The sequence below is a fragment of the Esox lucius genome, chromosome 19 (genome assembly GCF_011004845.1).
Source record: "Esox lucius isolate fEsoLuc1 chromosome 19, fEsoLuc1.pri, whole genome shotgun sequence".
NCBI lineage: Eukaryota > Metazoa > Chordata > Actinopteri > Esociformes > Esocidae > Esox > Esox lucius.
In genome coordinates this window covers 6,709,217-6,733,891 of record NC_047587.1, presented here as the reverse complement: position 1 = coordinate 6,733,891, position 24,675 = coordinate 6,709,217, and the positions used below count along the sequence as shown (strand labels likewise).

The 24,675-nt window shown below is 43.4% G+C and overlaps 1 protein-coding gene across 3 annotated transcripts; it reads left to right on the top strand.

The window, feature by feature from the left end:
- Positions 1–13: 13 nt before the first annotated feature.
- LOC105018106 (transcription initiation factor TFIID subunit 4) lies at positions 14–24,607 on the top strand. Of its 3 annotated transcripts, none has more exons than XM_020040598.2 (15): positions 14–1,254; positions 1,700–1,869; positions 2,317–2,406; positions 4,311–4,499; positions 6,035–6,157; positions 6,353–6,442; positions 7,608–7,781; positions 8,476–8,551; positions 9,623–9,734; positions 10,543–10,712; positions 10,840–10,970; positions 13,968–14,093; positions 15,263–15,319; positions 17,501–17,623; positions 22,331–24,607. In XM_020040598.2, the coding sequence occupies exons 1-15, from the start codon at positions 27–29 to the stop codon at positions 22,490–22,492; spliced, it is 3,021 nt and encodes a 1,006-aa protein (XP_019896157.1). In that variant the 5' UTR covers positions 14–26; the 3' UTR covers positions 22,493–24,607. The 3 variants fall into 3 exon arrangements, with proteins under 3 accessions (XP_019896157.1, XP_010881551.1, XP_019896158.1); XM_010883249.3 differs by having other exon boundaries at positions 4,308–4,499; XM_020040599.2 differs by lacking the exon at positions 4,311–4,499.
- Positions 24,608–24,675: the final 68 nt, after the last annotated feature.

Sequence of the window (24,675 nt, the reverse complement as noted above, 5' to 3'; positions counted from 1 at the left end):
ATTTGCACAACGGTCTATCATCAAAGATGGCGGGAGCCTCCGACCCACTGGAGGACATGCTCTTCAATGAGGTAGACGAAAAAGCTGTAAGCGACTTAGTGGGCTCTTTGGAATCGCAACTTGTCAGCCAAAAGACTTCGCCAACATCATATTCCGATATCAAACGAGAAGGATCTACGGGCACTGTCAGCCAGTTCTCAGGGAAACTGCGTGATCAAGTGGGGTCTCTGGAGCCGCCACAACAAGGACACCCAAAAGCGGGGTTAAACCAGGAACCTAGTGCGAATCAGGCAATCTCCAATAAGATTATCACCGCTTCTACCTCTTCCATCGCAACTGGCGGCGTTATAAACGCTGGTACCAATTTACAAACACATGGATCTGCATCTCACAATATTACCCCCGCACCACCAGGATCGGTAACTTTGCCTGTTCAGCCAACTAACGTTAGCTTCAACAGAGGAACTGTTTTGGGTTCAGCCGGCACATCGGCGGTGACAGCCCCTAATCCAAACCTCACAACCACAACAACAACAACATCCATCAGGACTTCTTCGCCTGGACTACAGAGTTTTAACAGTAGCACCGGAGCGGTGAAGTTGGTGAACTCGCCAGCTGCTGCTCCACAAGTCGGGTCAGGCGGCAACACTGTTATAAGTACTGTCAGTGCGAGCAACTCCAATATCATTGTGTCTATGGCTTCACAGCCTCCGTCTCTGCCAAACTATCCTGTACCTCAATCAGCTGTGGCTGGCGCTACTCCCACTATCGCATTACAAAGGCATCCCAACCCCATGGCCAATGTATCACAGAACGGATTAATAGACCCCAAGGTTTCTGCAGTGGTCACACAGGGTGGAGGTTCCCCAGGACCAACCACCTCTCAGGTCATGAACCACAGCAGCACTCTTATGCACACTAAAATGGTGGCGACCAACCAGCCGGTCTCTGCTGGCCAGTCCGTAATGCTTGGAGGTTCTCCCTCTCCCGTGGTTGTTAACTCACCAATAAGCCAGGCACAGAGTGTGGTGAGTCCCACTCTCACACCCGGGGCGAAGCCGGCGGTTAATGGGGTCGGTCAGCCCACAGTTACCGTGGTGCGGCCCCCTGGTGCCCCAATGATGGCCACCTCCGTACAGCAGCAGAGGCCTGGGCTGGTGGCGAGTCCCACTCGGACCGTGGCTCCACAGCTGGCCGTCAGACCGCCACCACAGACTACCATTCAGTTGCCGCCTGGATTTACCATACCGCCTGGTAAGGCGCCCTGCTGGGTTCATTTAGGTTTCTTCATTATTATTATCATCTAACAGGGTAGAATTGAGCTTTGGACCGCACTCTGCCAAAACACTTTGAATACGGGCCGTGGTGTCTGAACTTAGACTCAGACATCCCAAGCTTTATTCGGTACTTAAATGTTTTCAGACATTAGTCAGTCAGTGAAGAATATTAATGTAGTCTGTAGAGCGGTCGCTGTATTTCACTAATGCATTTTTTTGTTTAGTTTCCATATGCGTCTTAGGCTACATTTAGTCTGGCAGACCCATTCATATCTTTTGTCCCTCACTATGTGTTCTGTTGACCAATCAGATCAAACAGTTGGCCTGTAATCGGGATGCCTGTGTAAAAAGACAGCTCTGAAAAGAGAGTCACTAATCCTTCTCGTTGACATGGATGTATGACCTGACTGTTCCTCCCTTAGGTATGGTGCTGGTTCGTACTGACACGGGCCAGCTGGTGATGGTACCTCAGCAGGTTCTTGCCCAGGCCCAAGCCAAGACCCAACAAGGCCAGGCTGCAGTCTCCAACATCTCTCCCCGGCCGACCATCCCTACCGCTGGAGCCACCATCAGAGTTGGCCCTCCCAGCCAGGTAGTGAATGGGGGAGTTAGGATTAAGTTGCCCGTAGTGGGGCTGGGGTGCATTCTATCAAATGTGGGGATTTACGTAACTTGTAAAATTTTGTCTGCCCTTCCCTCTTAAGTGGACTAAGTAATTTCCTTCTGACTAGAAGTCGCTCCGTTTGTGGGGTTGGCATAACATTGCTCAGGTCAGGAATACTCTGGGAGAGGATGTTGTACATATTTGTAAAGGAGCTCGTCGTCAGCATCCACCTCTCATGAGACCATTGACTTGGTTGATTGTCTGCTGAGTCTTTAAAGTACCTTTGGTGAAAGGCCTAGGCTAACATCTTTTGCAAAGGAAGGTCTGTCCAGGTATTTAAGGGGTGTCCTGATGTTTTTATTTCTCTCATGATATCCATAATAACTGGCATCATTCTAGGCACCTCTGACCCGTTGCTTCCCCTGTTCTTTGCAGGCCCCAGGTACAGCCCAGGCTGTTCGTCTGGCGTCTCCTGTCCAGGCCAGGATGGTGCAGTCTCCTTCTCCCACCGGTCCTGCTATACAGGTGATCACTATCTGTCCCCCAGGCCTGTGGTGTCGTAGTGATAGTTATTTATGTCCTAGTAGGCCTGTTGTCAGTCTCCTGGTAGGCCTGTTGTCAGTCTCCTGGTAGGCCTGTTGTCAGTCTCCTGGTAGGCCTGTTGTCAGTCTCCTGGTAGGCCTGTTGTCAGTCTCCTGGTAGGCCTGTTGTCAGTCTCCTGGTAGGCCTGTTGTCAGTCTCCTGGTAGGCCTGTTGTCAGTCTCCTGGTAGGCCTGTTGTCAGTCTCCTGGTAGGGCAGCACAATTCTGATAACATTGTGAATAGCAATATATATATTTTTGTTTTCTTTTTCGCCAAATATTGCAGTTAAGATTGTAACACATATAACCGATTTCAAGGCACAATCTGTTTTTAAAACGTTGTTGCATATATTCATTCAATGCAAAGGCCTTTGGATTCGTCAGACGACAGGGCAGTTTTCCACTTCGACACAGTCTGTCTTAAATGAGCTCAGGCCCAGAGAAGGTGGCGGCGGTTCTGGATCTTGTTTACATTTGGTTTCTTCTTTGACCGTTGACTGGCAATTTCTGGGGACCAAATACTGAGGAGGTTTCCGGTTAAACTACTACACCTTCGATTAGAATTCGATTAATGGTGAAGCCCTGCTGTGTTGTAGTAAAAGTTGTGACTGTCCCTTCGCATTGTGTTGTCTTGTAGTAATAGTTGTGACTGTCCCTTTACTTTGTGTTGTCTTGTAGTAATAGTTGTGACTGTCCCTTTACTTTGTGTTGTCTTGTAGTAATAGTTGTGACTGTCCCTTTACTTTGTGTTGTCTTGTAGTAATAGTTGTGACTGTCCCTTCACATTGTTTTGTCTTGTAGTAATAGTTGTGACTGTCCCTTTACTTTGTGTTGTCTTGTAGTAATAGTTGTGACTGTCCCTTTACTTTGTGTTGTCTTGTAGTAATAGTTGTGACTGTCCCTTTACTTTGTGTTTTCTTGTAGTAATAGTTGTGACTGTCCCTTTACTTTGTGTTGTCTTGTAGTAATAGTTGTGACTGTCCCTTTACTTTGTGTTGTCTTGTCTTGTAGTAATAGTTGTGACTGTCCCTTTACTTTGTGTTGTCTTGTCTTGTAGTAATAGTTGTGACTGTCCTTTTACTTTGTGTTGTCTTGTCTTGTAGTAATAGTTGTGACTGTCCCTTTACTTTGTGTTGTCTTATCTTGTAGTAATAGTTGTGACTGTCCCTTTACTTTGTGTTGTCTCGTAGTAATGGTTGTTATTGCCCCTTTACTTTGTGTTGTCTTGTAGTAATGGTTGTTATTGCCCCTTTACTTTGTGTTGTCTTGTAGTAATGGTTGTTATTGCCCCTTTACTTTGTGTTGTCTTGTAGTAATGGTTGTTATTGCCCCTTTACTTTGTGTTGTCTTGTAGTAATGGTTGTTATTGCCCCTTTACTTTGTGTTGTCTTGTTGTAATGGTTGTTATTGCCCCTTTGTGTTGTCTTGTAGTAATAGTTGTTATTGTCCCTTTACTCCATGTTGCCTTGTAGTGATAATTGGGATTGTTTCTTTACTTTGTGTTGTCTTGTAGTAATAGTTGTTATTGTCCCTTTACTCCATGTTGCCTTGTAGTGATAATTGGGATTGTTTCTTTACTTTGTGTTGTCTTGTAGTAATAGTTGTTATTGTCCCTTTACTCCATGTTGCCTTGTAGTGATAATTGGGATTGTTTCTTTACTTTGTGTGGTCTTGTAGTAATAGTTGTGGTTTTCCCTTTGCTTTGTGTTGTCTTGTAGTAACAGTTGTGATTGTCCCTCCCCTCTCTGTAGTGTAACATTCATTTGGTTTCCACTACAGTAGAGTAAGAGTTGCAGTCAAAAATGCAATGTCTGTTATTTATGTTTCTGTTGTCATTCGTTCCAGAAGGCCTTAACAGTGGCCCCAGCGGGTGCCTCTGTGTCAGTGAAGATGAGCACCCCTCAGAAAGCTCAGACAGTGATCACGGGAGGCCAGGCCCTCTCCAAGCCCGGTGCTGTACGGCCCACCATAACACTAAACACTGCAGCTGCCAGTGCCTCCACAACCCCTACCACTGGAACGCCCCCAGTCTCCCAGGTCTGTCAGTTGTTACTTTGTATTGAAACGGTGGGGCTTTGTTAATGACACTTTTCTAGACTTAAACAGGGCGTGGTCTCCCAAAACCATGATTGTCAGGTGAAAATGACGTGCTGGTAATGTTTTGATTGGGTATGTTTGAGTTTGGTAGTATTAAATACACTGCTCAAAACAATTTGAGGGAACACTTAAATCACATATCGGGTCTCGATGAAGGAGATATATTAAAGATCAAAATCTTTAGTGTACATTGTGCAATTTGTTAAGGATAAAACGACACAACAACGGTCAGTGGAAACCAAAATCTCAGACCGATTGAGGGGTGGTTTCAAAGTCACACCGAAAATCAAAGTGAACAATTGAAATCACAGGCTGTTCCAACTTTTTCATCAGGGCAACCCATAATGTAACTCAGTAGTGTGTATGGCCCCCACGTGCCTGTATGCACTCCTGACAACATCTGGGCGTGCTCCTGATGAGACGGCGGTTGGTGTCCTGGGGGATCTTCTGGTGTTCTCTGGCGAATGCCATTCGAACTGCACTGTGCTGGACTGTGAGCACAGGTCCCTCTAGAGGATGTTGGGCCCTCGTGCCACTGTCATGGATTCTGTTTCTGACAGTTTGTTCAGAAACATGCACGCCAGTAGCCCACTGGAGGTCATTTGGTAGGGCTCTGGCAGTGCTCCTCTTGTTCCTCCTCACACAAAGGAGCAGATACTGGTCCTGCTGCTGGGTTGATGCCCTTCTACGGCCCTGTCCAGTTCTTCTCGTGTAATGGCCCTTTTCCTGGTATCTCCTCCATGCTCTTGAGACTGTACTGAGAGACACAGCAAACCTTCTTGCGATGGCACGTATGGATGTGCCATCCTGGAGGAGCTGGACTACCTGTGCAACCTGAATGGGCTGCAGGTACCGCCTCATACTACCAGTAGTGACAAGGACACTAGCAAAACACAAAATTAGGGAAGAATCAGTTAGGAAGGATAAGTGGATGCCTCTCCAATGCACCTGTTGTCACTTTCATTTGCACCAAAACAGGTGACATTCATTCATAATCACTTATGCTTTCTAACTGGACAGATTAATTGACTTGCTGTTAGACTTTGATGATTGTGTTCTTGTATAATTTTTTTTGAACAGTGCACATTCTGCCAATACAAATTATTTCTTTTCGGAATCATTGAGTGGGGCCTTTCTCGAACATAAATTGCACATACACGTACAAATAAATTAACTTTGTAACCTAATATTTCAGATAATCAGCACAGAATTCCTCACAGCATTATATTTTCTCAGAGTATTTTTCCACGGGATGCAAAAAGCATGATACTATTGGTATATGCTCCTTGCTCTGGTTTTACTTTACATAAATATGTTTAACGTTTTTGGATTGGACTGTTTCCCCTCTGAGAGAAACATTTTACTTACTCTAAAGTGTTCAGCAATTATTAAATGAACCTAAAATTAAATGTGATTTAGTGTGGTAATAGTTGTGGTCCCTTTAATTTTGAATGAGCCATCTTCCTCTCTGTTAGGAAATGCAAGAGAATGTGAAGAAGTGCAAGAACTTCCTGGCCACCCTGATCAAGTTGGCGTCTCACAACTCCCCATCTCCAGACACATCCAGGAACGTCAAGGCCCTTGTGCAAGATCTTCTTGTGAGTCAGGACTCTTAGAGTTTTAGTTCTTTTTTGGGGGTGGGGGGGGGGGGGGGGGGGTTTATGTCATTTTATTGTTTTTAAAAAAATGTATAGAGGGAGTGGAATGCACTATGACATTTCATTGTAATTCTTAGTTTCGTCACAGTTTTTTTTTTCTTGTTTTCACACTTGATGGCCACCTGCTTCCATCAGGATGCCAAGATTGAGCCTGAGGAGTTCACCACACGTCTACAAGCAGAGCTGAAGTCCTCTCCACAGCCGTACCTCATCCCCTTCCTCAAGGTTTGTTTGGAACTCATGCCCCTCAACTCCTCACATGGAGAACCTCAGCTCACACTTGTTATGCAATTGAAATGTAATTAATAAAATAGCTTATGTGATATTACAACTACAACCCTGTTTCCCAAAAAAGTCAGTGTAAAATGGAAATAAAAAAAGTTGTGCAAATCATTTAAACGCTATATTTAATAGAGAATTGTACAAAGACAACGTAACAAATGTTGAAACTGAAACATCTTATATGGCCTCCATTTTAAATTCCCACTTTGAATTTGATGCCAGCAATATGTTTAAAAAAAGCTGGGACAGGGGCAACAAAAGATTGGAAAAGTTGTGTAATGCTTAAAAACCTAAGCTGGAGGTGGAATATCACACAACTAATTCGGTCAATTGGCAACAGGTCAGTAAGATGATTGGGTATAAAAAGAGCATCCCAGAGAGAATGAGTCTTTCAAAAGTAAAGATGGACATGATTAAAACAGACACGATTCTGTAGTGGACATCACTGCATGGGCACAAGAACACTTCCGAAAACCACAGTCTGTGAAAACAGTATGTCGCTGCATCCACACATGTTAAACTCTACCAGACAAAGAAACCGGATATAAACAAGATCCAGAAATGCTGTTCTGGGCCCGAGCTCGTTATTGATGGACTGAGTCGAAGTGGAAAAATGTCCTGTGGTCTGATAAATAAAAATTAGAAATAATTTTAAGGAATCATACACGCCGCATCCTCCGGGCTAAAAAGGATAAGGACAATCCGGCTTGTTATCAGCACACAGTTCAAAAGCCAGCATCTGTGATGGTATGGGGGTGCAAACGTGATCCTGGCATCAAATTGAAAATGGGCATATCTATTTCCAAAAACAATAACTTTTCTCTGGTTCTATATGTTTGATATGTTGTCTTTGTACTATTCAATTTAAATAAAGGGGTAAGATAATTTGAATTTCACTGCGTTCAATTTTTTTAGCATTTTACTCAGCGTTCCAACTTTTTTGGAAACAGTGTTGTAAATTAATTGGCGTTACAACACAACAATAAGAGCATACGTTGTGGCACTAATGTTCACGGCAAGCTTGTTGTGTACTAATAACAATTCTGAATAAAGTGTTTTGTCACCGACATAAAATACGTAATTCCCGATGTGTTTCCCTCGGGTTCAGAAAAGCCTCCCCGCCCTGCGGCTCTCACTGCTCAACAACCAGCAGTCTCTGCTGGCTTCCACCACCGCCTCCGCCCTGGCCGCATCCAACGCCGCCGCCACCACCATCAGGGCCCGGCTCCCCACCATCGTCAGCCCGGCCATGGGCATCGCCCGGACACCCACCCCTGGCCTGGTATGACCCTTCTGGGAATCACGTTCTGCAGACTGGAGAGAAGCTTTGCACTGTCCACTGATACCCTTCTTGGCCTTGAGGGATTGACCTGAGGCTGTTCTAGGTTTAGGTCTATGCATAGTCTGTTCTAGGTTTAGGTCTATGCATAGTCTGTTCTAGGTTTAGGTCTATGCATAGTCTGTTCTAGGTTTAGGTCTATTCATTGGCTGTTCTAGGTTTAGGTCTATGCATTGGCTGTTCTAGGTTTAGGTCTGTGCACAGTCTTCTAGGTTTAGGTCTGTGCATATTCGGTTCTAGGTTTAGGTCTATGCACAGTCTGTTCTAGGTTTAGGTCTATGCACAGTCTGTTCTAGGTTTAGGTCTATGCACAGTCTGTTCTAGGTTTAGGTATGTGCACAGTCTGTTCTAGGTTTAGGTATGTGCACAGTCTGTTCTAGGTTTAGGTCTGTGCACAGTCTGTTCTAGGTTTAGGTCTATGTATAGGCTGTTCAAGGTTTAGGTCTATGCACAGTCTGTTCTAGGTTTAGGTATATGTACAGTCCACATAGAAGAACACACATGTTGTGGCCTCTTCTATTCACTGTGTTCTGTTTTCTCGGCAATGTGCCACTTGGCTCACTAGCTACTGTGATTTCCATTGTTCGTCTTCATGTTCCATGCTCTAAATAGCTCTCTGTACCCCCACCACCACCAGGGCGTGAGAAGACCAGGGGTCCAGGGGGCCCAGATCCGCATGCCAATGGTTATCACTCCGACTGTACGGCCACAAGGTACTGTCAGTGCATATCTCCCTCAGCTCTCCCAGGCTGTCTATTAACGGTGATGGATCCCGGGCGGACACCAGTTTTCAACGCTGATTACTACGTACAGTGGATATAAAAAGTCTACACACCCCTGTTAAAATGCCAGGTTCTTGTGATGTAAAAGAATGAGACAAAGATAAATCATGTCAGAACTTTTTCCACTTTTTAATGGGACCTATAACGTGAACAATTAAATTGAAAAACAAACTGAAATCTTTGAGGGGGAAAAATTTTAAACTCCCAATAACCTGGTTGCATAAGTGTGCACAGATTTGGAGCACTTTTGCAAAGAAGAGTGGACAAATATTGCAACGTCAAGATGTGCCATGCTAATTGACCCCTACCCAAAAAGACTGAGTGCTGCAGTAAAATCAAAAGGTGCTTCAACAAAGTTTTAGTTTAAGGGTGTGCACACCTATGCAACCAGGTTATTGTAAGGTTTTTATTTTTCACCCCCCCCACCCTTGAAGATTTTAGTTTGTTTTTCAATTGAATTGTTCACATTATATGTCACATTAAAAGTGGAAAAGGTTCTGACATGATTTATCTTTCTCATTCTTTTACTTCACAAAAACCTGGCATTTTAACAGGGGTGTGTAGACTTGTGTAGACAGGGGTGTGTAGTCATCATCATCAACAATTAGAAAATATGAATGAGGCCCAGAAACTGTGCTAATGTTCCCAATTCAGTTCTGTATTGGTGTCTTTTGCATCCCAGATGGATTTTTCAGGTGAAAAACATTGTTTCGCTGCTGTATCAGCAGGGCTGGAATTAAGAAATGTAGTCAACAGGTGTTATTCCAGATGCGTCTACTTAAGTTCCCTATAGGCAGAAACTATTTTTATTGTGCTAATTATAGTTGCCGATTGCGCAAATGCTAGATTGAAACTGCCCACATTATGCACAAGTTTATCAGTGTCTAGGATGTTAATAACAGGCCTCATTGGCGAAAATATCAAATGGTCTTCCTGTGAACAGAGAACTGTTTTATCACCATGCTGTTGAACAGCTTTTCATGATATGTCTTTTTTGGTTAGGCGCAGTTGCGAGAGCACCTACTATTATTGCAGGCAGAACTCCAGTTGGCATTGGAGCCCAGGCCTCTGCCAATCAGAAGAAGCTGAATGAGCCTGGAGGGGGGACGTTCAGGTAGGGTACATCCTGGTTTGCAGATGAAAACTAGTGTCGTATGTGGTCATCTGAACTCATGCATTCTTTATTTTAAGGACATGGCGTTTAAATACTGTTACTATTCTGTGATGCATGGTCACAGATCAACCACAGGATGGCAGCATTTCACACATTTGGACACAGTGGTGTTAAGAAACATGCTAAAGCCAAATCATCTTCTGTTACTTTGTGTTAATAGTTTGAAATTATTTTAGAAATTGATTTGAAACAGACATGGTAATATTGATTACCATACTTATGTTTAGCTTTTTTTGGTGAACTCAAATCAATAAATATGCAATAAAAATTATCTGGCAGCTAATTTACATTCTCAGGAATCCACAAACAAATAATATTGATCAATAATACTACAGGTTTACACCTCCTTTCTTTTTTCCCCTAATTTTAATTTGAGTATTATGTTTTTTTATATACACATTTTCAGACATTATTATGCTTTATTGTTTTGAGACAATAGTCAAATTTTAATTTTTTCCTGAAAGAGCAGTGTGTTGGGTCCCTTGCTCCTGCAGTGTTTGGGCACCAGAGGGAGCTGCTCAAACCCCTGGAACACACGTGCAACATTGATAAAAATGAAAAGAGTTAGTTTTTGACCGTCTGTTTAATCAACAGTATACCAGACCTTGTATTCGATTAAGAATGCAGATTTTCTCTTGCCAGGCTGTTATTGTAAATAAGAGTTGATTGTTAATGGACACGTCTGGTAAAATAAAAACGTCTTGAATTATATGAACACCATTGTATCTGTGTGCAATGATGTCTTTAGAGATGACGATGACATCAACGACGTGGCGTCCATGGCGGGGGTTAACCTAAACGAGGAGAATGCCCGGATCATGGCCACTAACTCTGAGCTTGTGGGGACCAAGATCCGCTCCTGTAAGGACGAGGCCTTTCTCCCGCCAGGCCTTCTGCACAAACGCATCATGGAGACCGGTATGTCTTGTCAGATGAAGTCTGTCCGCTCTCATGACCTAGCTGAAAGGCCTCAAATGTTTTATTGGCACATTCACCTTTTATTGTGTCGCTAATACTTAACCAGCGCTAACGTCTGTCCCATCAGCCAAGAAATTTGGGGTGACTGAGATCCCAGCTGAAGCAGTGAACTACATCTCCCACGCTACCCAGGCCAGGCTGAGATCAATGCTGGAGAAAGTGTCCGTTATCGCCCAGCACCGCACCGACGGGGGCAAGGTAAGAGCAGGGAAAGTAGCGACCTGGCTACTAGGGACGCAACGGTTCACTGATGCGCATCAATCTCCATCTTTATGCTTTTTGATTGCCAGGTTCACCGTAAGAAATGGTTTGGTTGTTTTGTTTTTTTTAAGACAGTCATGCTGTCATTTTCGGATCAACCGGGTGACGTTTTTTTCATATACGATGCTGACAAACATCAACTTACCGAAAGACGCTTCCTTGTTAATCTTGCATGATACATCAATATTAATTAAATGATGACTATCCATTTCAATTTTTTTGCCGGACCGCATAAGCAGAGGCGGCCAAGAAGAGCGAACGTCTTTGAGTGAGTGTCTATCCATTGTTAAATAGTGTAGAGTTAGAGGCGCGGACCGCCACCTAGATGACCTGGCATTCGATCCTTGCCACGGACAAAACAAATTAGGCATTAGGATTTGGTCAGGGTAGACTGAAAAATTGCTGGCTACAAGCTTCAGTAGCTTTATAGTAAGCCTAAAGTAAAACTTCATGGTTATATTGCGATGGAAAGAACTACACCGGCAACCAACACATTCCTCTCGCTTGCACTTAACAAAGCATACAGTGGATATAAAGTCTACACACAATGTCTGGTTCTTGTGATGCAAAAGAATAAAGAGATAAATCATGTCAGAACTTTTTCCAACTTTAATGTGACCTACAGTGGGGGTATTTGATACACTGCCGATTTTGCAGGTTTTCCTACTTACAAAGCATGTAGAGGTCTGTAATTTTTTATCATAGGTACACTTCAACTGTGAGAGACGGAATCTAAAAGAAAAATCCAGAAAATCACATTGTATGATTTTTAAATAATGAATTTGCATTTTATTTTTGCATAAGTATTTGATCACCTACCAACCAGAAAGAATTCTGGCTCTCACAGACCTGTTAGTTTTTCTTTAAGAAGCCCTCCTGTTCTCCACTCATTACCTGTATTAACTGTTTGAACTCGTTACCTGTATAAAAGACACCTGTCCACACACTCAATCAAACAGACTCCAACATCTCCACAATGGCCAAGACCAGAGAGCTGTGTAAGGACATCAGGGATAAAATTGTAGACCTGCACAAGGTTGGGATGGGCTACAGGACAATAGGCAAGCAGCTTGGTGAGAAGGCAACAACTGTTGGCGCAATTATTTGAAAATGGAAGAAGTTCAAGATGATGGTCAATCTCCCTCGGTCTGGGGCTCCATGCAAGATCTCACCTGGTGGGGCATCAATGATCGTGAGGAAGGTTAGGGATCAGCCCAGAACTACATGGCAGGACCTGGTCAATGACCTGAAGAGAGCTGGGACCACAGTCTCAAAGAAAACCATTAGTAACAACCTACGCCGTTATGGATTAAAATCCTGCAGCGCGTGCAAGGTCCCCCTGCTCAAACCAGCGCATGTCAAGGCCCATCTGAAGTTTGCCAAAGGATCTGGAGAAGCTCTGTATGGAGGAGTGGGCCAAAATCCCTGCTGCAGTGTGTGCAAACTTGGTCAAGAACTACAGGAAATGTATGATCTCTGTAATTGCAAACAAAGGTTTTTGTACCAAATATTAAGTTCTGCTTTTCTGAAATAAAAATTACAGACTTCTACATGCTTTGTAATTGGGAAAACCTGCAAAATCGGCAGTCTATTAAATACTTGTTCTGGTTGCATAAGTGTTCTGGTTGCACCCTTAAACTAATATTTTGTTGAAGCACTTTTTGATTTTATTACAGCACGTCTTTTTGGGTAGGAGTCTATTAGCATGGCACATCTTGACGTGGCAATATTTGCCCACTTTTCTTTGCAAAAGTGCTCCAAATCTGTCAGATTGCGAGGACATCTCCTGTGCACAGCCCTCTTCAGATCACCCCACAGATGCTCTGGCTGGGCCATTCCAAAACGTTAATCTTCTGGTGAAGCCATTCTTTTGTGGATTTGGATGTGTGCTTTGGGTCGTTGGCTTGCTGAAAGGTGAACTTGCTCTTCAGCTTTCGAACAGACACCTGAAGGTTTTGTGCCAGAATTGCCTGGTATTTGGAACTGTACATAATAACCCTCCACCATGACCAAGGCCCCAGTTCCAGCTGATGAAAACAGCCCCCAAGCATGATGCTGCCACCACCATGCTTCACTGTTCTTTGGGTGATGTGCAGTGTTGTTTTAGCGCCAAACAAACATACAAATTATGGCTAAAAAGTTCAACCATAACACATTTTCCCACATGCTTTTGGGGGACTTGATGTTTATTTTTGCAAACTTCAGCCGGGCTTGAATGTTTTTCTTTGTAAGAAAAGGCTTCCATCTTGCCACCCTACCCCATAGCCCATTCATATGAAGAATATGGGAGATTGTTGTCACATGTAGCACACAGCCAGTACTTGCCAGAAATTCCAGCAGTTCTTTTAATGTTGCTGTAGGCCTCTTGGAAGCCTCCCTGACCAGTTTTCTTCTCGTCTTTTCATCAATTTTGGAGGGACTTCCAGTTCTTGGTAATGTCTGTGTTGTGCCATATTTTCTCCGCTTGATGATGACTGTCTTCACTGTGTTCCATGGTATATCTAATGCTTTGGAAATGATTGACTAAGATCTTTCAACAATGAGATCCCTCTGATGCCTGGGCAGCTCTCTGTGAACAATGGCTTTTTACGTTAGGTTATTAATTTTGATTCCATTCACTTCTTCCAGTACTGAAAGTATTTTTTGTATGAGCTTTTTCTTTAAAAAGAAATTTTGTACATATTTTGCAATCGTTCAATTGTATTATTACTCCTCATACTGAATCCTAATCTTTCTTTGTTGCTTAAGTCCTCAGCACGCACCGGCTAGCCCAAGTCAATGTATCAGTCGTGAGTTAGTAATTCACCGTTATGAGATATTAAGTCTCTCTCTCTCTTTCTCTCTCTCTTTCTCTCTCTTCTCTGGCCGTTCCCTCTCTCTCTCTTCTCTGACCGTTCCCTCTCTCTCTCTTCTCTGACCGTTCCCTCTCTGCAGGATGAGGTGTGGTATGAGCCGTCTACAGACGTCAGAGCCCAGCTCCGTTTTTTTGAGCAGCTGGACAGGATGGAGAAACAAAGGAAGGACGAGCAGGAGAGAGAGGTCCTACTCAAGGCTGCCAAGGTACCTACAGGACAGTAAAGCCACCCGTACCTCCCTCTCCTTGAACAACACCAGACCTGTGACATTTATGGTCCCCCGTGAAAATGACAAACCTGGTTTGCTCGGTCCACCACTACCATGACATTGGCCTATTGCATCAGGTGTTTAAGTTAAGGGCCGAAATAAATTGTTTGTGAGAAGTCTGGCGAGGCGAGGATGGGTAAGCTCTCCGGTACAGGAAGTTATTGTGATGCTAGATCCCGTGCTCTGCGGGTGGATCTGCGGGTGGAACTGTGGTATATGAGATTGTATATCACGCGTATGACAGGACTACTTTTTACCGTTCTGACTGCGTTGCTGACTGGTTGATGATTACAAAAAGTCACCTCAGGAGTTAGCGGAGGATTGCCAATATAGCAAGTCTCAGGGCTTGTCCAGTCTAGCCCTTGTTAGCTCCTTGTGGCTTACTGCTTTAAGAAAAAGTGCATTAGCCCTAATGATGTGTTTAACTACAGAAATGTAGATGGCTGTTAATAGTTGAGTTGCTGTGTGCGTGTGTGCGTGTGTGCGTGTGTGCGTGTGTGCGTGTGTGCGTGTGTGCGTGTGTGCGTGTGTGCGTGTGTGCGTGTGTGCGTGTGTGCGTGTGTGCGTGTGTGCGTGTGTGCGTGTGTTTATGGGCGCCTAATATGCGACACAAAACAAGTAGCGTTTGGACACACTCAGATGGTCATCTGCAAACATCGTTAGACCTCCACAAGGCTCACGCATACAACGGGCGTGTGCGGTTCTCCGATTACCTCAGCGTGTTATGGAGATGATATCCCCGAGAGAATGATTTCTGTTCCGCTGTGTACTGATGACAGGGGAACCCCACGGCCATATTAACACTGTCGTGTGGACAGGCCGTTGGCTTAGTTGATATGGGCTGTAACCCTGTAAGCAGCCAGGCCCCCTGGGCGGGGAAGTCTGGTGTATGACCAATACACCAAGAGAAGTGCTGGATTCTCACCTTTTATAAATGATGTGTGTGGGTCTAATGTCAATTGCATGCTGTACCTCTCATGATAAAGTGTCCACCCCCCCCGCTGTCTCTGCTCTTCTAACCGGTCTGTCTCTGTTTCTCACACTCCCTGTTCGGTCCACACAATCTCCTTCTTACGGCTCCCTTGTACCCCTCTCTTTCACCACAGAGTCGAGCCAGACAGGAGGACCCGGAGCAAGCGCGGTTGAAGGCCAAAGCGAAGGAGGTAATGGCATCACACACCAACAAACCTACTCCGTTATCACGATGTCGGAAAGGTATTATCCATAAAGATGAGCGCCGTGAAGCCCTGATCGGGACGTTATTAGGATGTCGATCCAGTAGTAGGCTGGCAAGGTGACTCATCCTATTCATTATGCTGTGTTAAGCAACCCTGGTCCTGAACTGCTTCAGGAAATGCAGGGTTTTGTTCCAGCCCACCTGCACTAAGACAACTGGATTGTCGCCTAATCAGTATGTTGATCTACTGAATCGTTTGTGTTTCTTCTCTGGATTCTTGTCCATTCGATCAGTGAGGCCAGCAGTGCTTGGGCCCTCTAGGCGTGTGATGGAGACTAGTTCACAGGATGTGTAGTGAGGCCTAACCTGGTTCTGCCTCTACCACTTCATCACTCAGACAGGGTCTTGACCCGAGGCGCCGTTGGCTTACAGAGTTCCCCTCTCTGCCTTGTGTGTTCATAACGCCTGAAGATACAACGCCCCCTTCTAATATAAGGGGGCGCTGGTATTTGTCCTGTTCTGTATACACACACACACACACACATGCGCACACACGCTTGCACAAGCCTACTTCAGACTGTTAGACATGGCTCCAGGGTCACAGTTCACTCTACCACATTTTGTGCGAGCGCGCGTGCGTGCATTGGTGTGTGAGCGTGCGTGTGTTCGCGTGTCATGTGCAGCACTTCTCTTTCAATTAGCATTATAGTGTCTTAATGAGGATGTCAGTGGTAACTTTAATTCTGTCTCCAGTCTCTTCATCTCTCTTCACTCTCCTTGGGAGTGGGTGGCTGTTTTGTGAGTGGGACTGCTGCAGAATGGTCTGTTCATGCCTGATGATGATGATGATGATGATGATGATGATAATAATAGCTTAATAATATTATTGGAAAAGTAATCAAACCCCTGACCAATTCTTTAATTTTCTGAATAACAAACATTTAAAGTACCTAAGAAGTATTAGCAGAACGTTGACAATTTCCGTTCTGGTTGATATTTTATTTTAAAATGCTGCAGTTTACACAAAATAAATTGCCATAATATTCTTTACCAATGGCCTCCACCTGTAAACCCGTAAAGCTGATGTAGAATTTTCTGGATAAAACCCCACTGAAGGGTCATTGGTCCGGCTTTGAATTTGAAGGAAAGGCCAAAGACCGTTCTACAGAACACAAATAATATCCAAGTGTCTGGGTATCCCAGTGAGAACCACTGGATCAATAATCAGGTGGTCAGAAAGAAGCAGCTACTCAAAAATTACCATCTGAAAGCATGAGAGGGATCCAGCTGTGATGGACGCAAGATGGAGCATTTTGGCCAAAACAACAAGCTTTTTGTGGTACCCACCTTCCACTGCTATATGCATAAGCACGCACCTTGCCTATAGGGACATAGTGTGGAAGCAGCATGCTGTGGGAGTGATTCTCCTCATCAGGTACTGGGCTTAAAATTTAAAGGAAGAATTTATGGAGCCAAATACAGGGAAATACTGCAAGAGAATCTGCTTCAGTGTACTAAAAACTGAGACTTAGCCGGAAATTCACCTTTCAGCTGGATATCGATCCCAAGTACAATGCCAAAGCAGTCTTGCACTGGCTCAAGGATCTCTTACAATGGGCCCGTCACGTCCTGATCTCAATACCACTGAGAATCTTTGGCACTATTTTGAAATTGCGGTCCACAAGCTACGTCCAACCACACTGAACTACCTGGAGAAAATCTGCCTAGACTAATGGGTCGAAACACATCGACTCTGTGTGCAAATCTAATACATGCTTACCACACAACTTAAAGCTGTTATTACAGCAAAACGTACCTCTACTCAATATTAATATGTGGGGGTTAAATATTATAGTGAGCAACACATTTCACTTTTTTTCTTTCAAATATTTCCCAAAACGTCACATTACCATACCTAACATGTTTTAAAATTTAAATATATAAAACGGGCAAAATGTCAGTGTACACTTTTGTAATTCCTTAAAATTACAGATTTCGTCCTGGGTTTGAATACTGATGAAAGGCACTATAGCCATGTTCTGATCCAAAATAAAGCCCTTTTGCAGGTGAAAACTTGCTCTCATGCAGTTATTACGCCGCCAATGGACCGGATGTTAAAAATGACAGCAGGGTATAATTGTGTATGGCCCTGTCTTTCTGTTTTCAGATGCAGCAGGCAGAGCAGGCCCAGATTCGGCAGCGGGAGGCTAACCTCACTGCCTTGGCTGCCATTGGTCCCCGCAAGAAACGCAAGATGGACTCGCCAGGAAGCTCTACATCGGGCGCAGAGGTAAGGTTCTGAAATGTGGAGGTGTTTATATATTATACGTTTACCAATGTGTTTATATTGAAAGAAGATATCCTCTTTCTTCAGTGATTTTATATCCGTAGCTTTTAATTTATCTTTAAGGGCAAGTGGGCATGGCTTCTTTCAATTTACAACAGGGGTTCCCAAACAAACAAAGAAATGTGCCTTCCAAATTACCAAAAAAGCAAAACATTTAAGCTCCAATTCAGTTTATAATGTTTGAGCATACCAACACTGAATTAGCCTGTACTGTACTAGTGTTACAGGAAATTACTGGAATTATTTTCCTCAGCTTTATGACTAAATATATACAGTTGCAGACAATTTGCTTTAAAACTGCAGCATTTTCTCTCCACTGTCAAGATGATGGTGTAAAATGTTCTTGCCCAGGGCACGGATGTATTCAGCCCATTGCCACACCCACCAGCTGAGCTCTTTTATGGACGAACTGAGTTACAAATACTTCCCTAATTATACAGTCAAATCTCTTAAAATTGTTCACCAGAAGAAATTATTTAAATTCAGCTAAATGTTTTAAAGATTACGGGTACTGTAAATCCTTTATTTACTTTTTTTAATCTTAAAATGTTATCTCATCTTCTTAAAAAAAAAATAGTCCATGTATGTGTTTTCGTGGGTCAAAACAACTCTGTTGGTAGGCCACAAATGAACCAAGTTCCGGAAGCCACAATCTACAGTACACGTCTGTCATGTGTGCGCACACACTCACACACATATACACACACTCACACATACACACACACACACACACACACACATACACACACATACACACACACACACACACACACACACACCCCCCTCCTCCCAACCCAGCGGAGAACAGAGTGAATGTGACCAGAGTTGAGTGAAGGGGGTCAGCGTGTGCCTCTGGGCTTGTTGTGGGTGTGTCTGCACCACTCTGCCCCCTCCTTTCGCCCCCTGAGGGTGGCCATAGATTTCAGCTCTACAGAAATGAGCCTGGGGGGGGAGGAAAAACGGCCCAGGGCTCCCAGTCACTCCCGCCCCAGCAGCCCCTCCCACACCCAGCCCCGAGGTGCGCCCCCAGCGATCCCAGACAACAGGCTCTGCGCGCGGGGTGGGGGGGGGGGGGGTGGCTCGGGAGACTGCTATTCGGTGGGAACATTTTCAGGAGGGAGCGTGTCAGGGGGTAATAATGAACTTCGCCAGATGCAGAGTGAAAGGGATGGTGATGTGCTAGTCTACACGAACGGCTCGAATTCTAACCAGCTGGTGAGCTAGACAGGTAGTGAGCTAGGCACGCTAGTCCCTCAAACCGTCTAGCTTTGTTTGCTAAGAAGTTAGCTAGTTTATGAGATATGTGCGGTATGCTGAACTATGGTCAGTCCATTTGTTAGATTGGTGGTTAGCATGTCCACAATGTAGACTGGGTTGTTTATTTTCTACCGTAGTTAATGAGTTGGACATTTTGAAAGGTTGTCTGACTTCTTTGTTAGTCGTTCCTCATCATTAATATCCAAATGGCCTTAGGGGGCTGGTTGCCTGCAGACGAAACCTAAGGGACCTGCTGGGGCTGTAGCTCCAAACCTGAGGGCAGATTAGTTACAAAGAGACATCTACTCTGAGACAAGGTTTTCAATCTGATTAGCCCTTTTTTTTGCCGCAACGCATAAGTGGAGCCGGCCAAGAAGAGCAAATGTCTCTCACTGACTGAGTGAGTGAGTATACCTTGTTAAATAGCGTTGTGGTTAGAGAAGCGGACCTGGGAACTGTAGGTCCCGAGTTCGTATCTGCTCGCACGCGAAGCGATGTACGCATTATGAATTGTTCTGTATAGACGAATACTTTGCTGGCTAAAACCTCCAGTAACTACACTATTGTAAGCCTGAAATAAAACAGTTTACGGTTATATTGCGACTGTTTCTGGTGGATTTTCGAAGTACACATCCGTGCATGCATTTTGGGTCAGGATAGACAAACACATTTGCTGGCTACAACATACAGTAGTTACTTTATGGTAAGCCTTAACTGAAACTGTATACGGTTATATTGCGACTGTTTCTGGCGTGGAAAAGTTCATCTTCAGTCTCGCTAGCAATTGCTCAATTCTTATGATTATTCCTAGGAGGTTAGTTGATACTAGTAAGCCTATTACTGGCTAATAAGCTGTTAAAACGGCCAGTGGCAAAAGCCACACAGTTTATAGAGCCTATTTGTGGTGGAGGTAAACTTAATAAGAAACGTTAGTCAGTTTAACAATCCTCAATGGAGTCTAGCGATTGCTGAAACGTGTAATACCGTGGCGTAGTGATTAGACAGTGCCTCTCATTTGAAGTCCTGAGTTTGAATCTATTGAGAGTAACTACATTTATTAATTATTTCTGGTAGATTCCACGATTCTCTCATCTTTTCACTTGATGACAAAGTTTGTTATCGTTGCCTTTATTGATAGATGTATAAATGTCATTCAAGTGATTTATTTCAAATGATTGTTACAAGCTTTTCCATTTAACTATAAACTTTGTAAAAATGTGTTTTTTCTCCCATGAATCAGTGCAGAGATATGTATGAATTCCCTTAAATTAGCTAATGACTTTGTGTCAATGTTCTGGCCATAACAACAAAATACAAAATGTATTAGATTTAAAACTATACTTTCCAAACGAAACTACACTATGTAGACTAACATATGTGAACTAACAGAGTTACGTTATAGTCTTCATTAAATCAAACAAACATAATGATGCATTCCAGTGAATATAAAATATCCTTGGAAGCAAGCTTAACAGGAATAGATTATATAAAATTAATGAACAAAAACCAAACAAAATCTGTATTCCGCATCCATAGATGCAAGATCTTAACAGAAATGTAAAGAATCATTAGGTAATATCCATATTATTATGATTTATTCTTTTTTACAAAAATGTGCATATCCACATGCTTCGGGAGTAGACGAGCAGGCCTACGTTGTCTGTTGACAATCAGGCCCGCAACCGAGAAATCCCTTTAACTGGTAGGTTACAGATGTTGCTGGAATGCACAGGTATGCATACGCTAGCCGCGACAATTTCCTGTACTTGGCCATTAGCCAGATTTGTTTACTCTATAAGAAATAACCCGTCATTATTGCCGCCAAGTGAGTCAATCGGTAGTACGGATTTTTTTGTGTAACTTTCGAACTTGTCAATAAATGCCATCCTTGTCGAAATGTTGACAAATGTGTTTTCTCACCCCTAGTGTTTAGGTGACGTTATTTTTATTATTGAAAATTTTTTATAAACGAACAATGTTTGTTGAATTATCTTCCATCCCTATAACTGATTAGATTTAGGGACACTGTTATGTTTAGGCATAGATGTAAGGTTAGGGTTAGGGAAGATGGGTGGACGATAATTTGTCCGCCCATCTTCACAAGGGTGTGCCTGGTTGTGCGTGGTGTGTGTCAGAGAGTGCGTGAGTTTGAGCTAGCCTTGGTTATCAGTACTGATATTCAGGGCCACGTTCACAGACTGTGACAGTATGTGGTCTTCAGATGGCAAACGTTAAGGGTTAGCCAGCCAGTGAAGTAGAGGTCAGTGGTCATGGGCAGCCTTATGATGTGGAGGAGGAGGCAGACAGAAACTTCCCATGGTTCATTCGCCTTTTTGGCACAAAGTATTTGGTGTGTGTGCGTGCGTGCGTGTGTGTGTGTGTGTGTGTGTGTGTGTGTGTGTGTGTAAAGGTTACTACACCTGCAGGCTGTTAAACTTTTATAATACTGTGATTGTGTTCCTGTATGGACCTGGAGCCTCATTCCTATCCTCTAGTGTCAGCTCTCCCCTCAGGCTGTCAGTACAGAGAAGTGGAATATAGTGCTATACTCTTTATAAAATATGAAACTAACAGTGGGCAACAGAACAATCATTACATGAAAACAAAATACACTTTTGTGGAGGAACATGGTTCTTCTTGACGTCCATGGTTTCCTTTTGATGTCCACTATTGTTAAGACACAGAACCGTAGATGGGGAGGTTTTTCCATACACCACAGGATTATAGGGTTAGGCACATATCACTGAGTTCATAATAGGAATGTCCTCAGCTCATCAAACAAGCCTCAGGACATTTCAGAGTCGTGCGCGACACAATGGATCAACTCTGGATATGCTGTTTGGTATCACATTAATGTCTTGTTTTAAGTTGGTATAAGATATTGTGCTTAAGGTATGTTGGAACAGTCTCAAAATAGGGAGGGTGGGGGGTGTCTTTCAGTGTGCGCGGTAGCTGTAGGGTAAGGGTGTGGCCACCCCCCCCCCAGGCTCTGGTGATGTACGCACAAGCCTGGGCTGTGGTAGCTTAGTAACGAGTGTGCTTGACACTTGTCTAGTTCAGGGCTGCCCAATCCTGTTCCTGGTGATCTATTTTAGGTTTACTCCCCAACCCCGGTTGTGACTAACCTGGCTTAACTCCTTATTCAGCTAATTATAAGAATCAAGTGTGGTGAATTACAGTGGTAGCGAAAACCTACAGGATGGAAGGTCCCCCCGGACCAGGGTTGGGGCCGCCATGCTCTAGTTCAAAAGACCACTTATTTTGTTCCCTTTATTCAAATTTGCTTGAGCCTACTTATTATAGTACTTACATACATATTTCCAATACAGATGTTTAAAATCACCAAAACTACCTGAAAAAGGACCCTACTTTAATAATGTGCCTTTTCCCCAGGTTGCTTCGGGTTCAGGGGCCGGCTCTTCCACAGCTTCCTCCTCCCGCCAACAACTCCGACAGCGGATCACTCGAGTCAACCTCAGGGACTTTATCTTCTGCCTGGAGCAGGAGAGGGCCTCGTCCAGGTCCCTACTGCTCTATAAGGCTCTCCTGAAGTAGTGGAGTCCCCCAGGGTCCAGTACTCGGCCCGTTGCAAATCCATACTGCTCTGTAAGGACCCTAAAGTAGGGATAACTCTGTACTCTGCCCGTTAGGAATATGTGACAGGTTAAATCTCCCCTTCGTCTCCTAACTCTACACTCTGCGCATACACACTCATTCCCGTAATACACCATCATATGTCTGTCCCCTTTTGTAACCTAATGCCAAGCTACCCAGCGCCCACCCCAACGTTGCCCACTGATTATGTGGCCCCTTCAGAACGACACGATGCTGGCGCTACTCTTTCACTTGTTTTTACATGTCTAGTCTCGTTCAATAGCTGAATGCTTCGTAACGCTGAGAGCCTGGAAGCTGGCATACAGGCACACAATGCTGGTTTGTAACCATGACTCCTACTATGTACTGTACCTGAACAGGTGCCTTTCTGAGTCACTGTCCCCAGTCTGTTGTCATTCTCAAACAAAAGATTCATGTCAGGCTTCTTGCATTTTAGCCAATTGCATAGCATGGACTGGATTGTCAGTAGGATTGTTTGGTCACCTGGTCAGGTTCTATGCTCTCCAGATGAAAATTTCCACTGACCTTTCTGTGAAGGAAGGAACTTTCAAAATGAAAGGTAGTGTTTGCATTTTAGGTAGTGGACATGTTCTGAGTTAGAGAAAAACATCACATTATTAAGTTTTTTTTAATTCAACACACACTATAGGGAATGTTTGAGATAGATGTCAGATTAAATGTACTGAGAGGACTGTGATGCCTCCATTTAAAACACAACCCATATCCATAAATACTTATTTCAGATCTGGATTCAATACTTTCAAATATTTGAGCTGCGCTCAGTTTAGTTTGCATGGTTCAAAATGGACTAATGAAATAGTCCCATTTTAATGCACCAAACTAAATCAAGTGCACCTTTTTTTTTTATACGTATTGCAGTATTACTGACTAGCATGTCTGGTAGGTATAATGGCAGTATAGGAAACATCAGAAGATTATTATTTGTAACTTCTTATCAGTGAGCCAACTCTGATATTCTGTTCTATTGTTCATACATGGACTCGCCTCCACTAATACACAGAGTATCTAATTACCAATAGCCATTTAACAATATACATCAAGTATCATTAAGACTCAACCTTATCACAAAACACAGGGAGCTGGCTCTCTCATACACTCACTCAGGCTAATCAACAATGCTAATGAAATGAAGATGACAAGTGTTGTCGTATTGAGCACCATTCCTATCATTTTCTTCTGTAAACCTTAAATTCCATCCAGGACTTTTTATTTACCTGGAAGTCACTTAGCACAGCTCAACAAAATCTTATGAGGGGATAGTTCAGGATTATGGATTCTTTCCTACTGGCCCGGACTCCGATGAACTTCTCAATGCCATTTGTTTGTGTCTGCGCGCAGTTTAATGGAAGTTGAAGATAACGTGCGTAGCTTGCCACAGTTGCTGGTTACCCTTGGATGGTAAAACCCAGCTCTGCTGGAAAACAGCTAAAGCTTGTGGGTTGGTCATAGTATGGTCGTATAAAGTTATACCTAGTAATACATTTTTATGAATCAGTTAATGCTACTGTTTAATGCTCCTAAAAAAACCTTGTCCTATTGCCCCCATCGGTCCATAGAGATATATAGAGAGCATAACAATGTATCTGTCACAAATCCCAAACTATCCCTTCAAGAGCTTTGCTATTTTAATGCTGATGATTAACATGTGTCACAGCAATCTGTCAAATATTTTTCTAATGCTAATTGGATACTACAGCTTCTTTATTTTCTTTTGTCAAAAGCCCCTTTTTTCAGTTTGACTTTGGAATGACTGAAGGTTTTTAATGCTTTAAATGTATTTTTTACAGTAACAGGCATTTGTTTGTATAATGCATAGTTCTAATTGATAAATAAAATGAAGCTGTGGTGTGTGTATATTCAAGAGTCTGGGTCTTAGGCACCTAGCGATGGTATCATCTGTTGAAGGACACATTTTTGTGACTATTTATATTTCCTACTGTCTGTGCATTCAAACCTGGCGCATTTCAGGCAATGCAATTTTACTATTGTTTGTACCTTTGCAAAAAAAAAAAGAAATAAAGTGATTCAAAAGAAGAAGCACAAATAGACTAATTTCTTTGATTGCCTGTATCAGGTTGTGTTATGCTAATATATTACAAAAC

Bases quoted from the DNA above. Each gene is read 5' to 3' on its own strand.
- LOC105018106 (XM_010883249.3), top strand. From the start codon at position 27: ATGGCGGGAGCCTCCGACCCACTGGAGGACATGCTCTTCAATGAGGTA. The intron at 1,255-1,699 runs GTAAGGCGCCCT...TTCCTCCCTTAG, and splicing joins TGGATTTACCATACCGCCTG to GTATGGTGCTGGTTCGTACT. The intron at 15,320-17,500 runs GTAATGGCATCA...TTCTGTTTTCAG, and splicing joins TGAAGGCCAAAGCGAAGGAG to ATGCAGCAGGCAGAGCAGGC.